The following is a 19,650-nucleotide window of genomic DNA, read 5'->3' as shown; positions in this document are numbered from 1 at the left end:
GTATGTGGCCAGCCACCTGCCCTCAGGCATGACCACTCAGGGAGACCCACATACGGCTCCCACACCATTCTTGAAAATCTTCTCTACGTCACTCTTCAGAGAATCTACCAGGAAAACAGGTTTTGAAATTTACGCTCATGCAAAATTCTCCAACAGCGTGCATGCCTATATGCACAAACAGAAAAATACACTTATTAACAAATAATAGATTAAGAGCTCTTCGATAAAATGTAAGTCATATTCGCTCTATCAGAAGGGATGTGCGTCTTCCACCCAGAGCGCCCCAACGGCCTCCTCGTTCAGCTTTGGGGTGTGAATTGAATGAATTATCGCTGCAGTGAGATGCGTGGCTGCAGGGATGGGGTGGAAACTATCCAGCACCCGGGTCAGCTGCTAGCTTCTCGTTAGTAGAAGGAGAGTTGTGAGCCCACGGGCATCACCAGGATGGGTGGGGTAAGGACCACAAAGACTTGGGAGCCACTCTGCACTGGGTCATGGAAAAGGGCCCCTTCCCCAAAGCAGCAGCGGGCTTGCAGTTCAATGTAGGAAATACCCAGGACCGGTCGGGATGCAGAGCTCACACACCCAAGGCACAGTCTCACCATAGGACTCTTCACTCTGTGGAGTGAAGGTGCCCTTGCCGCCGTCTTGGGGACCCCTGCAACGATGCCCCCTCCACCCAGGACTGTTCTCTAACATTCTTCACGACCAAGACCTCCTTCTAAGGACAGTGTATCATCTGAGGAGCCATAAAACTTGACCTTCACAGATGGAAGGCGCCATCTCAGTAGTGCCAACTGTCAGTGAGGCAGGAAACCATGGGTTCCTACGTGAACACACGGGGTGGTCACTGGTGCCCTCCAAGCCCCTATGCAGCTCTGACAGGTGCCCAGGGTCAATGAGGTCACCAATGAGCCGACTGAAAAACAAAAACAGGCGGGACTTCCCTGGTGGCACAGTAGTTAAGAATCTGCCTGCCAATGCAGGGGACACGGGTTCGAGCCCTGGTCTGGGAAGATCCCACATGCCGCAGAGCAACTAAGCCCGTGCGCCACAACTACTGAGCCTGCGCTCTAGAGCCCGCGAGCCACAACTACTAAGACTACTTGTAGTTGTTGCAACTACTGCCCGTGCTCCGCAACAAGAGAAGCCACTGCAGTGAGAAGCCTGTGCACCGCAGCGAAGAGTAGCCCCCGCTCACCGCAACTAGAGAAAGCCCGTGAGCAGCAACACAGCCCAGTGCAGCCAAAATTAAAGAAAAGATCCGACTTCTCAAAAAACAAACAAATGGGCAAGATTCCCAGCCATACGTTCTAGAATACGGTCCGCCTAAAAACTGTTGAGCAAGGATTCTATTGGCAAGAAGAATGAACAGAAGTATCTGAGGCCCCAGGATTCAGGGCGGTAGAGCCCAAAGATTGGGAACCGGCTCATCTGAAGGACCGGCCTGCAGGGGTGGCCTACGACATGTGGCCCAAGGCCCTCTCAAGGATAAGGGAACCCAGGAGCCCGGGAATCCAGGTAGAAGTCCTTGCCTTCTTTCTTCCTCTGAAGGTGGTCAGGGTGTAAGGGGCTTAAGGAGACCACAAAACTGCAGTCCACAGAAAGGCACCCTGATGGCCACGGAGTGTCACGAGTGTGTTCAGGCCAGCGCCGGGTGTTTGCCTCTCACACACTGTCCACAAACACACAGGGTGTCTGCCTCTCACACACTGTCCACAAACACACAGGGTGTCTGCCTTTCAGTTGTGTGTTGTGAGCGCAGATGATAAAAGGTGTTTGAGGACAATACTGAAATGATGTCATCGACTTCTCCTTCTCCACTCTTCTGAAAAGAAGTAGAAGAGGCCATTCAAAATGTCGGATTTGGCTTTGAAATGTTCGTTGGCTTGCGTGCAACATGGTCTGTCAGATACTTCAGAAATCATTTCAAAGCAAAATAAAAAAGTGGAATTCTGACACACTCCCAAAGAAACGATCCGGTTTTCCCACCCTGGCCTCTCACTCAACATGCCGCCCTCGCTCACACCTCCGCGCCTTGGCAGGGACCGTTCGCATTGCTTCGGAGCCCTCCGCCGCCTTCCACGCCGCCGGCACCCCGACACCGGTGCTGGGCCTCAGCTCAAAACCGTCCCCTCCCCCAGGGACACCACCTCTCCCGTGCCCAAGGCGGTCTGGGGACCGCTTTTCCTGGGCGGCTCCTGCATATCGAACACGTGCCTTAGAGAAATAGACTTAATACTTGGGGAAATGAACAACTGATTGGGTTCAGGGTTTACCTCCCTGATGGTCTGAAATGCTTTGAGAGGACAGATCCTGTGTTTCCATGTCTGTGTCCCCAGCATGCTACCCACGGATGCCCAGGACAGATGTCATTTAACACGTGCTCGACACGTACGCATTTTTGTCTTCGGTTGACTGGACAGCACCTCACTGTTTAGATTCAATTACTGCTTGGTGTGTTACGCGGCAGTAGTAAGGATTTCAAATGCATTTTTACTTGGTGGTAGCTAACGTGGACATTTTAGCAGCTACAACAGTACTTGGCATATAGCAAGTGATCAACGTGTGTTGAAAAGAAATGAGTGAATGAATGCATGAAACGGTATAAACTCAATAAAACAGGCTATTATAGAATATTGGTTCTAAAGAACTCCAAGGGGGTACAAGTAAGTACAGTCGGTACTGCCAAACTCGAAATCAGTATATTGCCCATTAGTGGTCAGTGATCTGAACACAAACTTCTAGGAGAGAACAGATCCTATACTTATCTTCCAAGTAAATGAACAGACGTACATTTGGGTGAAATGTTGGGATTTTACCAGATGCTCATGGGTTTCTTTCAACACAGATGATTCCGACTCAATTTTCAACCAAGTGGACCCTCTTTCTTTCACACTGAACAGCCCCAGTTCGCATTTCCTTCATGCCCTGGAACTTTTATTCAGCTGCCATTTGTAGACATTCCTGAGAGAGTTATTACCAAAAACTCCCTAACGCTGGAAATGCTGCGTTTCTGTTTAGAGCAGGGCCACTCGTGGCGTGCTCTCAGGAGCATCACCGAGAGCTGGTTAGAAATGCAATTTCAGGGGCCCCACCCTGCGCCTACTGAGTCTGGGTCTCTGGTGGCGGGGGGCGGGAAGCTGGATGTGAACAAGCCCCGCACGTGATTCTTCCGGCGCTCACATTTGAGAACCACTGGCTTAGAGATCAGGATTAAAAGCTCGCTGGAAGTTCTCCACACCACAAAATCAAGTGTCATCTGTTAACAGCACAGGAAGAGCCATGGCTTTCTCTGGGTACCGCAAAGATGATGGGTCGGGGTGCCCAGCTGACGACACACAGCCTCGTGGAGAAGGGGCGCAGCCTGGGATGTATCTGACACACCAGTCCCACTTGCCCACAGTCCCGCACCAATATTACTCGGCCTCCTTTCCTCCTGACAGAGAGCGCCACGTTCTGAGATCTGTGGGACCACCCCTGGAGTGGCCCAAAGACGACCTTGCTCAGAATAGAGAACAACTCAAAGCACCATCTCACTGGTTTGCCAGACTTTTCTATCTAGAATCAGGTTGACCCAGATGGCGTTAACTGCTAAGGAGCTTCGACCCTCCTTCTTCTTCACAGAAACCTGAGGAAAGGCCCAAGAGAGGAAGAAGAGCCTGGTGTGATTTCAGCTTCACACGTGATCACTGGATGCCAATGGGCCGATGTGGCATTAATTTCCCGTGTGTGGGGCGGGTCCTGACCTCGGATAACATTTGTATTTCTAGTGGACCCGAAGGACAGAGATTCAAGATGCTAAAGCACCGGATGCTGAATCAGTCAAAGGAGGCACTTTCTCAGGCACACACAGCTGCCCCGTCCTGGAGGGCGCCCCAAAGCCGGGATGCTGGGGAGCTACTTACAAAGCATGGTGGCTGCTGTGTTAGCAGCCCCCTTCGAGAACTGTGGGTGAGGAGATGAGGGGGGGACATCTAATGATTAGTTCCTTATGGTCCTGGCATTCTTGAGGAATATTCTTTACACCCGCTGGAACAGTTCTGCATTCTGATTGCCGGCTTGCAATATACGAGCCTTCCCGTCAGAGTGCTGTCTTTTGTGGACACACCAACACGGCCTCAGAACAGGATTTGCCTTCCCACCCCCTCCTCACGCCCCTCCTTCCCCACGGCCACGCTCTCCACGCCATCCCCTGTGCTCTAAGAATGCAATAAACATTTCAGCACGATCTTTTCAATCCACATTATTTATAATATTCTGACCATCCATTGAGCCTGGCTAGAAGGCGAAGTAATAAATCAAACTTAACAACAACAACAAAAGGGAGGGGGAGAAAAATCACCCTTTGGCTAGGCTAAGGCCTGAGACATTTCATTCCCCGAAGGGTTTAGTTATGTTAGGAAAAGTGAGAGGGGGATGAGACTCCAGGTTTAGAATGACCTGGAGCCAGGAACTCGAATCTATAGGCATAATCATAACTGTGCAGGAATCTCAAACAAACTTACCTCTCGGGGGCATCATGAGGATAAACGAGATACGTGGGAAGCACTCTGAGCACCTTGAATAAAGGCAGCTGGAGCCCAGTTACCCTTTCTGGGTCCAAAAGGTCATCTTCTTGGAAAGGAGAGGCTAGCAGCGCCCCTTCTCTCCTGAGCTCCAGTCTCCGCCAATCAGCGTCCCCTCTACAGGTTCAAGGGCGGGGTGGGGCTTGACGTGGGGCTGGGGACGGGGCCCGGGCAGGCAGTGAGATTAAGGCAGCCGGGCCACTGGGTCCGGCTCCGGTGGCCACCCTCAGTGTGACCCTTCCTCCCGCCAGTGAGGACCGCACCAGGCCACACACAGCCAGAGGTCTCCCTAAGGACGACGCTGCTCCCGCCCCTGGGGGTGGAGTGGCGGGACTTGTCCCGAGGCCACACAGCGCGGCGCTAGGCAGGTTTACACAGTCTGACTTTCTCCTCACAGAGACAGACTTTGGCTCAAGAGCTCGCTGATGATTTCAAGTTTTATCTAAACAAATGCGGAGGCCGCCAGAGGCTCTTGGCTAGTTGCGTAATTGGCCTGAGGCCTTTCTGCTTGGGCGGGGCCCCCGTTCAGCTCATGATGGAAACCTCATTGGCTCGGCCGCGGAGCCGCTGGGGGTTCACGTGGCTGGACCTCCAGGCGGCCTGTGTGCCGTCTGGCAGCCTCTGCCATCTGCTCCAAGGGGTCCCTTCGGACAGTTTTCTGGATATGAGACGCTGTTCTCCTGTTCCTGCTGAATTCGGGCACCGAACGTAAGACTAGACTAAATGAACCACAGCCCACACGTTCATCCTCACGGCCTCACGCTGGCTCCGGGGAAACGACCGCGAGTGGCTGCTCGTGAGACTTCTGTACGAGAAGGTCGGGCAAGAGAGTAACTTTTCTCATTAATATTGTCAAACTTGCCCACTGATGTCACTTTGTCACTCTACCGTTTTGCATTTCAACCTAACTGGGTTTTGTTATAGGACAGAAATGCCTTCCTGTTCAGATGTGTCACACCTGCCGCTGGACCGAATGACGTTAAGGTCTCGACCAACGCGTTAGAAGGGATCTGACACCAGCTTTGCTTTGTTCATCACTTCTGCCAGTAAGTGTCCAAAGGAAAACAAAAACAAATTTATGCATGAGATCCACATTGTTCAAAGTCCTCTAAAGCACAACAATTTATCTATAAGGTCCCTAGGTCAGGAACCACCAAAACCTTCATTACTTGACTGTTACAGTCAATGGGCTGTTTACAACGTCCATTTCTTCAGCTTCTGGTGATCAGACATCCTCTTTACTCCAGCGTATCAGGACTGAATGGTTGACCCAGATGCCCGGGGTCTCTTCCTCAGTACAGCCCACTCTCACTGCAGGCATCTGCGGGGACCTCAGCTCTGACCTCCTGGGCTGAACTCCTCCCCTGTCACTCCTCAACAGAGGCCTGACCCCATGACACCGGGACCCACCACTACCCTCTGTCTACTCCTTTTTTAAAATAAATTTATTTATTTTTCATTTACTTATTTTTGGCTGTGTTGGGTCTTCATTGAGGTACACAGGATTCTTGTTGCAGTGGCTTTTCTTGTGGAGCACGGGCTCTAGATGCACGGGCTTCCGTAGTTGTGGCACACAGGCTCAGTAGTTGTGGAGCACGGGTTTAGTTGCTCCACGGCATGTGGGATCTTCCTGGACCAGGGATTGAACCCGTGTCCCCTGCACTGGTAGGTGGATTCTTAACCATAGCATCACCAGGCCTCCTCCTTCAGTGCCCTCTCCCTGGTCATTCTGCCTTGCCCACCCTTCCCCATTTATGTGCCCCATATCTCCTTGTGTCTACCCACGGTGTCAGTGACACGGAAGGACAGTTAAGCCCGTGGCTTTAGAGCCACACTGCTTGGGTTCAAATCCTGGCCACTCCACTTCCCATCTGTGTGATTACGGGCAAGCTACTTAACCAGTCTGGGTCTCACCCGTAAAATGAGATTCAGAGTAGTATATATAATGCCCTGGGAAGAGTATCTGCAACACAGTAAGTGCACGATAAACGTTCACTTTTTCTTTTATTGTGGATTTACCAGACAAGTTTCCTGGTGTGCCGAGAGCCCCTTCAAATAGGATCTGTTTAGACCAAAGCTCTGGTGGAAGGGTAGCCCAAGTCAGCTGTGTACACCCCATGCTCCCACACATCAAACCACGGTGGCGTGGGCATACAGAGAGGTCAGCCAACTCACGGGCTGGCCAGCAGCCCCTAACCCACTTTAGCCCAGCACATGAAGCTGAGTTGGGAAACAGGTTCTCTTCTCTGGAGCTACACTAGGAAATCCGGAGTAATACAGGCTCCCCAGGTCTGCCTTTCTTCCTAACAATAGTAACCCAGGTCCTTATGATAAACTCACCTGGATTTATTATTGTGATAATGTCAGTGATTCTGTTTGTTTCCCCCAACCAAAAGATCTCCCAAAGAACAGAAGTTTGAATTACTATATACTGATGTCTCATGCTAAAGATACATGCACTTTAAACAAAGGACGGAGTTTGACTAAAGGAATACATTTCTAGCTGAAACATTTTGGGTCACCAACAAGATGGCTGGAAGGCTTTCTGTCCCTTTTGAAATTCGACTTTTTAGGCCATCAGTGAGATATCTAAGACATGAACAAAACTGGTTTTCATCAGAGTCACCTTTTAACATCCACCCCCATTTCAAATCCAGGTTCTCAGGGTCTGCGGGTATAATCAGGACTAAAGTCTTTGTGACTTAAGGTGAATGAAGAGCACACTCTTTTCTGGTTAACTTCCTTGTCACTCTGGAGAATATCCCTAACCACTATTTCTCAAATGAGAAATCACGGAGCTTTCTGGAGAGAAGGAAGAGCTGCTGTAGGCCAGCGAGGGCAGGACTTAACGTGGCTCATGACCGGGTCTCGGCTGAGCAAAGACAGGAGAAGCCAGTCGTCCTCCCTCCATCACGAACCTACACTGTACCGGATACCACGTCAGATGCTGGGAATACAACAACAGTCAAGACAGACGTGATACCTGGCGCCGCCGAGCTTACGTGCTAATGGAGGAGACAGATCGAAATGATCACACAATGAGACAATTACAAACCATGGATAAGTGCTAAGGAAACAAACAAACAAGGTGCTAGGATCAGAACTACTTTACTGCAGCGCCTCCTTCTGGTGACCTAAAAGTTATGGAGTCAGTCTTAAAAATTGGGCAAAGACCGTTCCAGTTGGAGAGAGCAGTGAGCACAGAGCACCTGGGGATTTCACAGAGTGGAAAGAGAGCCGCAGTAGCTAGGCTGGCCAATGAGAAGGAGAGAAATCAAGATGAGTTTAGTGACGGAACCAAGAGCTAAGTTCTGTAGGGCCTTGGGGGTCACGGCAAGGAGCTGGATTTTATAGGAGAACCACTGATGGGTTTAAGCAGGGAGCAGTGATATGTCATTTACGTTACACAGACATTTACACCACTGTGTGGAGACTGGACGGGAGGGTCCAGTCTCGAGGGACAAGTAAAGCCAACACGTCCTTTTCGAGAGAACTATCACGGCACCCAGGCAATACGGTGAGGGGGAATGGGGTGGCGGCAGTGGAGGTGGAGGGGTCGGAGATACACTTTAGAACAGGATTATCAGGGCTTCCTTGTTGATGAGAAAGGGGGCTGGGATGGCACAAGGAGAGGAAACAAGATTTCTACTTGAATAACTGGGTCAGTGGTATCGTTTACTGAGACAGAGGAAACTGGGGACGGGGTCGGTTCGATACACTGCAGAGCGGTTTGAACTGAGATGCCAAATAAGCAGCTGGACCTGGAGCTCAGAAGATGGTCTTGGTCGGCAAGGCAGCGATGGTTACAGGGTGAGAGGCCAGAGGGAGGCTGAGAGAGGCAAGATCCTGGGAGGTGAGGGCAGGGCAGCAGCCGCAGGAGGGGTTTAGGACGGGTGGGGGCGGGGAAGGGGACTCCGGCTTTAGGGACTTCTCAGACGAGGGACGAGGGCCGGAGAAGGGGGACCGGAGGGGAAGTCTGGCTCTGCCTCGATCTGATGAGGACGGGGCGGCAGCAGCCACGGGGAGCGTCAGCTGAGGGTCTACCGTGTGCCAGGCACCCTGCTCACCGTCTTCTGTACAACACGCAAAGCCCCGTAACAACCCTGTAAACTGATATTATTGTCGTGACGACAATGCTGACGGTGACAGAACCCGAAGTCCGGAAAGGTGAAGCAATGTATCTAAGGCTTCAAGGTTCCTGGGTGTTGGGCCTTGGGCATGAACCCAGGTTTGACTGTCCAATGGTCATGGTAAAAGGTCTGCAATAAGGCTAAGCCTGTACAGAAGCACAGAAAGACCTAAGAATACCGACAACACAACTTCCACACCGTCTTCTCTGCTTCCACAGCCAGTTGCCCGGTTCAAGACTAACCTACCGTGGGACTTCCCTGGCAGTCCAGTGGTTAGGACTCTGCGTTCTCACTGCTGAGGGCCCGGGGTTCGATCCCTGGTCAGGGAGCTAAGATGCCGCAAGCCGTGTGGTGCGGCAGAAAAAAAAAAAACCAAAGACTAGCCTGTCGTGGATGCCTTGCTGTCTCCCCCGCTCCGGAACTACCCAGGGTCAACAGTTGCCCTTTGCTGCCCAAGTCAACCCTCCTCTTAACCGTGAATTCAAAGCCTAACCACACGTGTTCCTTGATTTCCCTTCAAGAACTAAAGGAGACAAAATGATCACCTGCAGAAAAGGAGGACGCCTAACCTGCAAATTACTAAACAGCCAACAGAAAACCTACATGAACTAAAGGAACGAGGCCAGTTAACAAAGAGACTGACACCAACCCTTTCGTAATGAACCAGTCACAGCCAGTCAGAAAACACAATGAAGAAAGCTGGTTAATAACTAAGCTAATAAACAGAGGACAAAGAAATTCGTAAAAATGGACAGGACTGCTCTCTTGAAAATGCCGTAACATTGAGGGGACATGAAAGGAAGATTCGAATAAAGGAGCCACAATCGTATGCCTGGATGGGAAGATCCCATGCCGTGTGCATGGCCCCTCTCTCCAAATCAATATAAACATTTAATTCGGTTACAATAAAAACAGCGACAGACGCTTCAGGAATCTGCCAGATTACTGCGAGGCCACCAGGACCATCCCTGATTTGCAGGTAAGGAAACCAGGGCTTAGACAGGTGAAGAAACATGTCTAAGGCAATCAGTGTGGAGGCACAAACCATCATCACCCGACATCTGCTGCTGCAGAGGGGTGTGTGTGTGTGTGTGTGTGCGTGTGTGTGTGCGCGCGCTCACGCACGTGCAGGAGATGAGGGAACAGTGGGTCACAGAGGGCCCTGAGTGTCGTCACGAGGAATCCGGGCAATGGAGAGAGTCTCTGAAAGGTTTCCTTGGAGAGAAGTGGTGGTTGGGAAAAGCAAGTTCCCATGTTTCCAAAGCGTGCCCTGGCTTCAGTGTGTGAAGGGTAGGTTGGGAGGGAGACGGGGAGATGGGTCAGGAAACAACAGGAGGGACCCAGAGGACGGCAGGTATCTGCAGGAAACGTGCACGGCTTTTCCACAGACGCTCAGGAGGCAGAATCGACAGGGCCGGGCATCAGATTGGATGCAGGGGGGCGGGAGGGAAGAGCCAGCCACGACTCCTGAGGATTTGGCTGGAGCAGCTGAGCACTTGGTGGTCTTGCTCATCAAATTAGAAAACAGAGAAAGAAGCGCAGGGCTGGAGAAGACCACGAGCCTGGTTCTGGACATCTTGGGTATTATTTCAAGCAAGTTTTGACAGCATAATATTTGCTTTTCTTCCACTGGGATTATATAAAACTTGTCTGTTGGACTCGCCAGTAATGGGGAAATTCCCTATTTTGGTGGGGCGTTTGGAGGCGGACCGACAATCTACTTTAAGGCTGGCAAATATGAAGCAGACAGTCTGTTGGAGCGATTGTAACAGTGGTAAAAAGGCTCAGGTACGGGTCTCGCATAGATGGCTGGTAGAGCTCCACCCCCTTCCCCTGGCAAAGCCCTCTCTGGGGTCCTGCCCACACTCGCATCAGAAACTAAGCCCCACGCTGCTTCCCCCTTTTCTCCCCTCTACCCCAAGACTCCCACACATTTATTGTACGTTTTTGTACATTTAAGAATATTTCGGTTGGTACTTGATATTTTCTCACTGTAATTCCTCCTCTTTGACATCCTAGGCTACGCACATTCATTCCATTACATTCCTTCAAACATTACATTGTTTTAAAGCCTGGTAAGAAAGTTTTCAACAGGAAGGCATGTAATTGGAAGCTATCCTTTTTTTTTTTTTCTTCTGCGGTACGCGGGCCTTTCACTGCTGTGGCCTCTCCCGTTGCGGAGCACAGGCTCCGGATGCGCAGGCTCAGCGGCCATGGCTCACGGGCCCAGCCGCTCCGCGGCATGTGGGATCCTCCCGGACCGGGGCCCGAACCCGTGTCCCCTGCACCGGCAGGCGGACTCTCAACCACTGCGCCACCAGGGAAGCCCTATCCTTTTTTTAAATTAATGAAAGTGTCTCCAGGTGTCTGTTTTATTAACGTAACGATCCACCACATTTCCCTGATCCTTAGACTTAGCTGTTGATCAGAGTGTGAAGAAAGTTCAGCCGGGGGCTTAGCCGGTGGGGCAGCGGTTAAGAATCCGCCTGCCAATGCAGGGTACATGGGTTCGAACCCTGGTCCGGGAACATCCCACATGCCACGAGCAACTAAGCCCGTGCGCCACAACTACTGAGCCTGTGCTCTAGAGCCTGCGAGCCACAACTACTGAAGCCCGCATGCCTAGAGCCCGTGCTCCGCAACAAGAGAAGCCACCGCAATGAGAAGCCTGCGTACTGCAACGAAGAGTAGCCCCCGCTCGCCGCAACTAGAGAAAGCCCGCATGCAGCAATGCAGCCAAAAATAAATTTATAAAAAAAAAAAAGGAAGAAAGGTCAGCCAGAGGAAAGCTGTTTTCTCTATTCCACATGCCTCTGGCCAACTTCTCTGGCCAAGAAGAGCAGAGCTGAGATCCCCTGGCTCACCTATGGCAGCCTACCCAGGTAAACGAGAGATTCGGAGAGGAAATGCAAATTTGAATACATGAAATGAGAAAGTAGCTTTATAGAGATGAATCTGTCTTTCTTTACCCAAATAAAGAACTGCATGTTCCTAAGGGATGTCTAAGACACCAACCAGCACAGGCTGAAGCAAGAGAGCTTAGGTGCTTGATGTAGAAACTACTTAGGGGTGTCAGGGGATAAGGTAGTCCAGGAAATCAGACAGGTATCCTCAATAGGGAAAAAGGGGTGCACAGTCAGACCCCCAAATGGAACGTGACCCCGGGTGATCAGCATCTGAGAGAATGTATTTTATGAAGCTCACATGACTGCCTGTAGTAACTTCTAAACCCGCTGCCATCAAATAATATCTTTTACTCTGACAACAAGTTGTGGATAAAGAGAAATGACTTTTCTTAACTGAAGGAGGTTTTTTCCTTTCGATCAATAGTCAGCCTTCTGTGTTTGAAACAGAATTTTCAGTTTTCATTTCATGGTGTTAAAGTGTAAACACAAGAAAAGTATTCACCAGACCAGCTTCAAATGTAGAGCTTTTATAATGGATAGAATATACGCTTTTCACTTCCTAAGCTTCAACTGTACTCATCTTTTAAAATTAAAAACGATGTTCTTAAGCAACTAGATGTTTCCCACAACTTCTGTCTGTAGGGGTTACGGTTCCTTTTATTTTCTGGAATTATTTTATTAATCCAACACAAAATTATTATCATCTATTCAGAAAAGTCTGATGGAAACTGTAACCTGAATAACATTCAAGGATTTTTCTTTTGAAGCGGAAAGCCAGCAATTACCGCACTGGAGAAGGCTATTTTACTATGGTGCGTTTCCTCAGGAGAGGAAATGATTTTTGAGAATACTGAAGCCTTTTTTATTCTAAAGCAGGCTAGTAACACCTGTACACAATCTTTCTAGACAACAATAAGACTTTTCTGAGGTTTCGTGTCATGACCATTTAATTTAATAGCTCTGAGAGTTTAAACAGGACACTAATACCTCAGTTAACTGGCACGATTGGTGAATTGGGGATTCCAGTTAACTTAGTTTTTCCATCAACTAATAGTAACCCATTTATGCAATGAAATTTCCTCGGCAGGATACAGGGGATCTGGACATCTCCTTTCAGGTATATACAATTCTGTGTTTTGTCTCTCAGGTTTACATTCTTTTAAAAGAAAAATCAGCATTTTGCCACCCATAAATCTTCAAATTAAGAAACCAATAATCAACCACATGTCAGAGGTCTCACAAAAAAAAAAAAGGTTAACTGTGATAGTATTAGCTAAAGAAAATAAACTTAGAAGCTCACGGTTTACATGTTGATGAAGTCGAAGACATCAGAAGATACGAGAGATGACAGGTATAGAAAAATTTTTTTCCTTTAAAAGCATAAAAAGCGATGCTTGCTTTTGAAGAATCACAGCGAACGAAACATACTTTTTGAAATAATTCGTGAAAAGAAAAGAAATTTAAAGTTGCCCCTAATCTTTTAACCAGGAGAATAAGGACTGATTTTAGATCCTGACTTCAACTTAGCAGAATTAGAAAGCTTCAGAAGTTCTTAGAAATGGGACAGGTAAAAGTAACTTATGAAAATTTCCGACGTGACTTGCCTGGGGCCCAAAGACCCTGGGTCGTCCTCAGTCTTTCGCTGGTTTTGTTTGGAATTTTTTTTTTTTTTCTCCTGCATTGCATGGCTTGCAGGGTCTTAGTTTCCCATCCCGGGACTGAACCCGGACCTGGCACTGAAAGTACCGAGTCCTAACCACTGGACCGCCAGGGAATTCCCCATGCTGGTTTTATGTTTTAATTAACAGATGCAAAGTCTTTCAAAGGCACGGATGGGGCTTGGTTTCTTCCCTCTGATGGTTTCCAGCAGGCAACTTTGGCCTTAGGATTTGAAGTTTTCTGGAATACTAGGTTCCGTTCTCCCTGCTTCCCAGGCCCCACCCCTCTGGCGATCCTGATTCAGTGGTTCCGGGATGGGGCCCAGGAACTTGTATTTTTAGTAAGAGCATCATGTGACCCGTATCATCAAGGAACACTGGAAAATATGGCCCTGGATAATAGGATTTGCCTAAGAACCTGGGTGGAGGTCGTTGGAGCTGGGAGGGATAAGCAGGTTCCCAGGCCCCAGGATCCGGAGAGCCAGCCGGGTTCAGGAAAGCATGGGGTTGGACTCAGAAATCTGCATTTTTAATGAGCACCTCAGGCAACATCTGGTCAACAGAAACATCTCTCTGGTTGCTAATAAGTTGCCAAACTTGACTCTGGATAAACATAAAAAACAACCAGAATCAGGAGACACCAAAGTAACGGTTCAAAGGGGGCTATCGGGGACATCTCGGTCTCCCCAGGCCCAGGCTGCTTCCTGAGGCTCCTGATCTACCCTGATGGGCCATTTCTCGAAGGCCTGCCTCCAGGACCCAAGGTTCAGCCCAAAGCACTCTGGACCACAGGGTGCCCGCCTGTCCCTATATGAGGCAGAGCGAGGACGCCTACCGGTGTACCTCTGGTACTCTGCAGCAGGAATCACCTTAGGGAAACACACAGTGGCAAACTCTCTCTCAGGAAGGTCGTGGCCTGGTTATATCATGCCTGTGAATTGCAAACGAGACCATTCCACGTACCATCGCCTGGTCATAAACGAACACCCTTGTTTACCACAAATTCTGCCGAAATAAACCTGTCTTCACGTACAGTTGCTAAGGCATCTGTGCTTAGAAAAACAAACACTTTAAACACAAACAATACCTTCACATTCTCCCTTCAAAAGTGACTAATGTGCTCACTGCTGGAAAGTTGCAACCAACTTCTTCTGTAATCCCCGCATCACCGTGCTTCACACGGGCCAGTACTATCCGACCTCTTTGAGGATGCCAAGGGAAATGCCAGACCCAGGTAAGGCTTGGAAGTAAAAGTCAATAAATAAATAGGGCAAGATCATACGTGGGATGAAAAACTCCACTTGAATGCTTCCCCGTGAAGTCAGTTTATGTTTCATCCAAACGGCTGAACGTGAACTCCAAAAGTACCTTTGGCAGTTCAGCTGTCTTGATTTCAAACCTCTGCCCGTGTGGCTCACATCTGCAACTTAAATATTCGGTATGAAAACAAAGTTATTTAACCGTTAGCACAGGATTCTTCTCCGAAGGAGAGAAGGAAGGGGTGTTTGGGCCCACACACATATACTGATCTTTGACTCTAAATACCAGTGTACGACATGCAATTACTTTGGCTTCGGAAGACTATACTGTTTGCTCTATTGGGGTGGGGTGGGCAGTTACCAAAACAATCTCGTCTTGAACAGCGCCAGAGCTGAAGATTTTTATGTGCGTGAGCTGCAGGGTTTTTTAATGCATGTATAGTACAAATGGTTCTTTTTCATTTTGGAAAGAAAAAAAAAGCACTTAAAAAAAAAAAAGGTTTGGTGGGGAGGCTTTGCAGCAGTATTTCACCTCAATACATCTTTCAAGTTTGATGGCTCGTAAGCTCGCGGCTTGGTTCTTGTCTTCAACCTTCAGACAACTCTAAGCTGTCCGCAGCAGCTGCGGAGGCCGAGTCTTTAAATGAAATAAAGAAATAATTGCTTCAGGGAACAAAGGGAAGGAGGAAAAAAAAGCCCCGTTAACCGAACTACATTGTCCCTTGGGATTGTGCGCGGTATGCAGTCCTGATGAATATTGTTCAGTGTGCTAAGAAGGAATCCCCGAGCAATCCTGGAGAATCAGAAGAAGTGTGATGTGGGCGGAGGAGTGTGAGGTTCAGAGGCTCACCTGGGTTGAAATCTCTGCTCGGCTACTGACTAGCTAAGTGACCGTGACAAAGGGTCTTCGCCTCTGGGGGTTCCTGGTTCCCTATCTGCCTTATGGGAATAACACTACCGTCCTCAGGGCTGTAATGAAGACTGTAGGGTGTGATTATGCGACATGCTGGTTCCGTTAAACACAGCAAATCAAACACCCGTGGTTACCTCTGCCCCTTCCCCGACTCCACCTCGAGGGGGACAAATGGTATAAACCCATAACCCAAAAGACTAGGGGAGAAAATGATATCCAAACAGACGTATCAATACAGTGTTGGAAGACAGAAAGCACAGGGGTAAATGATGGATGAGTGAGAGTAGGTGCTGAAACAAACAAACTGCGGGGGCGGGGGGGGAATCCAAGAGGGCTTTGGCTGTTGGGCCAGATCTTCGGCAAGGCTCAGGGATGGGAGGCACCAGGTACTTCTGAAAGCAGAGCCAAAAACAGGGGGGCTGCTTAAAGACTACACGAGGACCAATTACACCTCAGACCTCCTCCATTGCCCCACACAACCAGCCACGCTACCTGTGCACTGTCTTCTCAGGAAAGAGGGTCAGTGGAGGAATGAGACCAGAGGAGTTCTGAACATGGGGCAACAGGTGCAGAATTAGGAAGGGATAAGGTGAGAGGCTGAAAATAGGAGACTAAATACACATTTTCACATGGGATGGTGAGTTTGCTGCCCCCTCCTGCATTAGGCTCCCAAATGCTAGCAGCTACGCCTCTATTCTCCAGGCAGGAGACCACAGGACCCCTTCTCAGCAGAAAGGGACTAACCAAAGAGAAAAGGCCTACAGACACTAGCATTTGGGGCCCCCAATAAAATGACTAGGTCCTTCCTGTCTGATAATCGCTTGTGAAACCTACAACTCAACACATCCTACCCATGCGTATAAAACTTTCAGATGTCTCCTTAGTGCTTCATTCTTAAAAAATTAATGGGTAGCCAAGCATCACTGGATATTTGACCAAAAGAAGAAAACCCCCCAATCATACCCCCCCCACGAAAAAAAAGAATTCAGCAAAAAGATACAATGCAAACAAGAAAACTTCAAAGAAACACTAATATGCTCAGAGATATAAAATGTTTTGTATCTATAAAACTAGAACAGAATAACTTTTTTTTTTTAATTTATTTTTGGGTGTATTGGGTTTTTGTTGCTGTGCACTGGCTTTCTCTGTTGTGGCGAGCGGGGGCTACTCTTCATTGCGGTGCACGGGCTTCTCATTGCGGTGGCTTCTCTTGCTGCGGAGCATGGGCTCTAGGTGTGCAGGCTTCAGTAGTTGTGTCACGTGGGCTCAGTAGTTGTGGCACACGGGCTTAGTTGCTCTGCAGCATGTGGGATCTTCCCGGACCAGGGCTCGAACCCATTTCCCCTGCACTGGCAGGCTGATTCTTAACCACTGCGCCACGAGAGAAGTCCCCAGAATAACTTTTAAAAATCAGAAAACTTGGGCTTCCCTGGTGGCGCAGTGGTTGAGAGGCCGCCTGCCTATGCAGGGGACACGGGTTCGTGTCCCGGTCCGGGAAGATCCCACGTGCCGCGGAGCAGCTGGGCCCGTGAGCCATGGCCGCTGAGCCTGCGCATCCGGAGCCTGTGCTCCGCAACGGGAGAGGCCACAACAGTGAGAGGCCCGCGTACCAGAAAAAAAACAAAAAAAAAAAATCAGAAAACTTGAGAGTTTAAAAATAAGACAGCAGCAATAAAGAAATTCAATGGGAGGATTTGAAGATGCAACTGAAGAAATGTCCCCCAAATGAACAAAAAGACAGAGGAAAAACAGGAGAGAGAGGACTAAACCAGAAAGCCCAATTTCCAACTAAGGAATGTACCATAAGAAAAGAAGAGAGAAAACAGAGGGGGTAATTATCAAAGCTTTAATGTAAGGAAAAATGCCCAGAACTGAAGGAAATGAATTCCAGTCTGAAGGGTCTACAAAGTACCCAACACAATAGTGTAGGGTGAGGGGAGAAGTTACTAGATGGTTTCTCTTTGTGAAATTTAGACTATTGAAGCTGAAGGGAAGCTCTCTCAAAAGCAAAGCAGGACAGATAAAAAAGTTCGGGAATCAAAATGGCACTGGACTTCTCAATATCAACAAGGAAAGCTAGAAGACAATGAAAAATGCCTTCAAAATTCTGATCACAAATTGTTTCCAACCTAGAATTCTATATATGCAATCACTCCGCTGCAAGTAGGATAAAGATATTTTTCAGCTCCAGGAGGGCCGACCCCCAAGGAAAACATTATAAAGACAGAGCATTTCATGTGCTTTTCACCATACCCACAGGAATTTCTTAGCTCTGAACTAAGTTAGGGCAAGAATTATGATAAGCAAGGGGAAACAAACGACAGTAAGTTTAGGAAGAACAAACTACTGTGTGAGAAAGGAAATCTGATTCTAGTAAGCTACATGGCTCAGCTAAAAGTATTGATAGAGTCAAGATGAAAATGCTGAGTAACGACTTAACCATTGTGATTTGACTCCATTGGTCGCATAGAGGGAAAGTGTAAGTGCAAGGTCTTCCACAGCAGGAAGTTAACAGATAACACCCGACACTGCCATCAACTCAAGTCATATTAGTATAAGCACATTGTTTAGAAATAAGAAAGTAAAATCCCCAAGAAACAAGTGAGAGAGCGGAAAGTACCTTCCTCAGAAGAGAGGGAAGGCCAGCAGGGTGGGCAATGGGGGGTCTCCTTTCCTGCTGTGAAATGTGCCCGGTACCACTATTTGTCTTTGTAAACTACGCTTAGGTGTTATTTTGACTCATCGCCAGGCCGGAGTCTGTGTTAAATGCCTCCCACTGTGGCCTGGCACGGGGATCGAGGGCAGGTGCGGATGCACCGGGGATGAGTGTCACCGGCATCTGGACCACATGGAATAAGCAGGTATCGGGGGCAAGAGAGAGAGAAGAGGAACACAGGTCCGTGACAGCCTCCCCTGGGCTGCTCAGCCACCACACGTGTGCCTGTGCGCACAGACCCACAAACATCTCTAAAATCACAATAATCTAACACCACACACGTCACAATACGAGCCTCCCAAGTGCAACCCAACCTGCATTCAATTCCTTCCCAAAGGGAGAAAAATCTCAAATCACATCTTGCTACCATGCACAGAGGAGCAGTCGTGGAAGCTCTGCTCTACGAGTCCCGGATTTCTGGTTGACGGGCATCTTCTCAGTCTAGGCCGTACACAGTTCTCCATATTGTGACTTGTAATTAATCACCTCCCATACGTCCAACGTATACTTGTAGATAAACACCTTGACCGTCTACCGAAAGCTCCCATTTGGGAAAGGGGAGATGGGGAACAGTGCAGAACACACACCCTTGTCAGGCTGTGCTAACTCTTCCCGGGCATCCCTCTCTAGGGTCCTCTGCTGCGGAGGTTCGGGGGGTTTCCCCACTTGACCTGCGATCTCAAGAAGGAGATGCTACACGGTGTGGTGGGTATGGAAACAAATTCCAGGAAGATGTGAGGATTTCGTCAGATCTAAGTTATCAACTGAATGGAAGAGTTTCTGTGTGTTCTGTAAAGTCACGGTTGAATTATATGCTCCGGTTACTGTGATAAATATTCCGTACCAGGAGCAAGCTTGCCTTTCTTGGAAAAAGTCTGTTTCTTTTCTATTAGATGGCGTCCATGTGTCACACATCCTGTCTCCCTTTTCGTGTTGGTTTCCCCGGATTCTGGTCTGGGTGCTAAATTTGAGGCTCCAACATGGTCTTTGTTTATCAATCTGATATATCCTATTTATATTCTCGCCTACATTTGCACATTTTTAATTTCTTCTTTAGCAGCTTTGAGATTTCACACAGCTGCGTACACCATTTTATCGTAAGCCACTCCACATCTTCTTCGGAACAGAGGTTACAAATTACACATAAAATCTATCCTGGGACAGAAGCCTGCTCACTCTTTTGCTATTTTATCCCCAAGTCTTGGTCTGCAGGCCAATCTCTGAACTTATCCACCTCTTTAAACTGTTGTGTATATTATGCTGTTGTCTCCAAGGAAGAGTTCTTTTTGAAATCCTCCAGCCTTGCCTTAGTTGAACTCAGGGGAAGCAGGGTTGTTTTGCTCACATGTCTACGTGTTCCTGAGTGCTGGGTGCTGCCAGCTGAGCAGACCAGAACCAGAATCCGGGAACGGGCCTTAGAGCTGGGGGCAGAGGCAGTGTGAATCCAGGAGCTGCAGGACCAGGCCAGCGGGGGGTGGAGGCTGCCCCTGCCCACTGGGC

At 48.8% G+C, this 19,650-nt stretch overlaps 1 protein-coding gene across 3 annotated transcripts in view; it reads right to left on the bottom strand.

The window, feature by feature from the left end:
- The window catches only part of STX8 (syntaxin 8), a 251,695-nt gene that overhangs the window by 24,119 nt on the left and 207,926 nt on the right, over positions 1 to 19,650 (bottom strand). Inside the window, exon 8 of one of the 3 annotated variants that reach the window (XM_067715433.1) lies at positions 15,094 to 15,158. The exons of the other annotated variants lie outside the window; for them this stretch is intronic. Within the exon in view, the coding sequence (XP_067571534.1) occupies positions 15,109 to 15,158 (50 nt within the window). The 3' untranslated portion in view covers positions 15,094 to 15,108. Of the gene's footprint in view, positions 1 to 15,093; positions 15,159 to 19,650 lie in introns of those variants that run through there. 3 annotated transcript variants of the gene reach the window in all.

This window comes from Pseudorca crassidens, chromosome 19 (genome assembly GCF_039906515.1).
Source record: "Pseudorca crassidens isolate mPseCra1 chromosome 19, mPseCra1.hap1, whole genome shotgun sequence".
NCBI lineage: Eukaryota > Metazoa > Chordata > Mammalia > Artiodactyla > Delphinidae > Pseudorca > Pseudorca crassidens.
The sequence above is the reverse complement of the archived record's forward strand: the minus strand, read 5'-3'. Positions and strand labels throughout refer to the sequence as shown.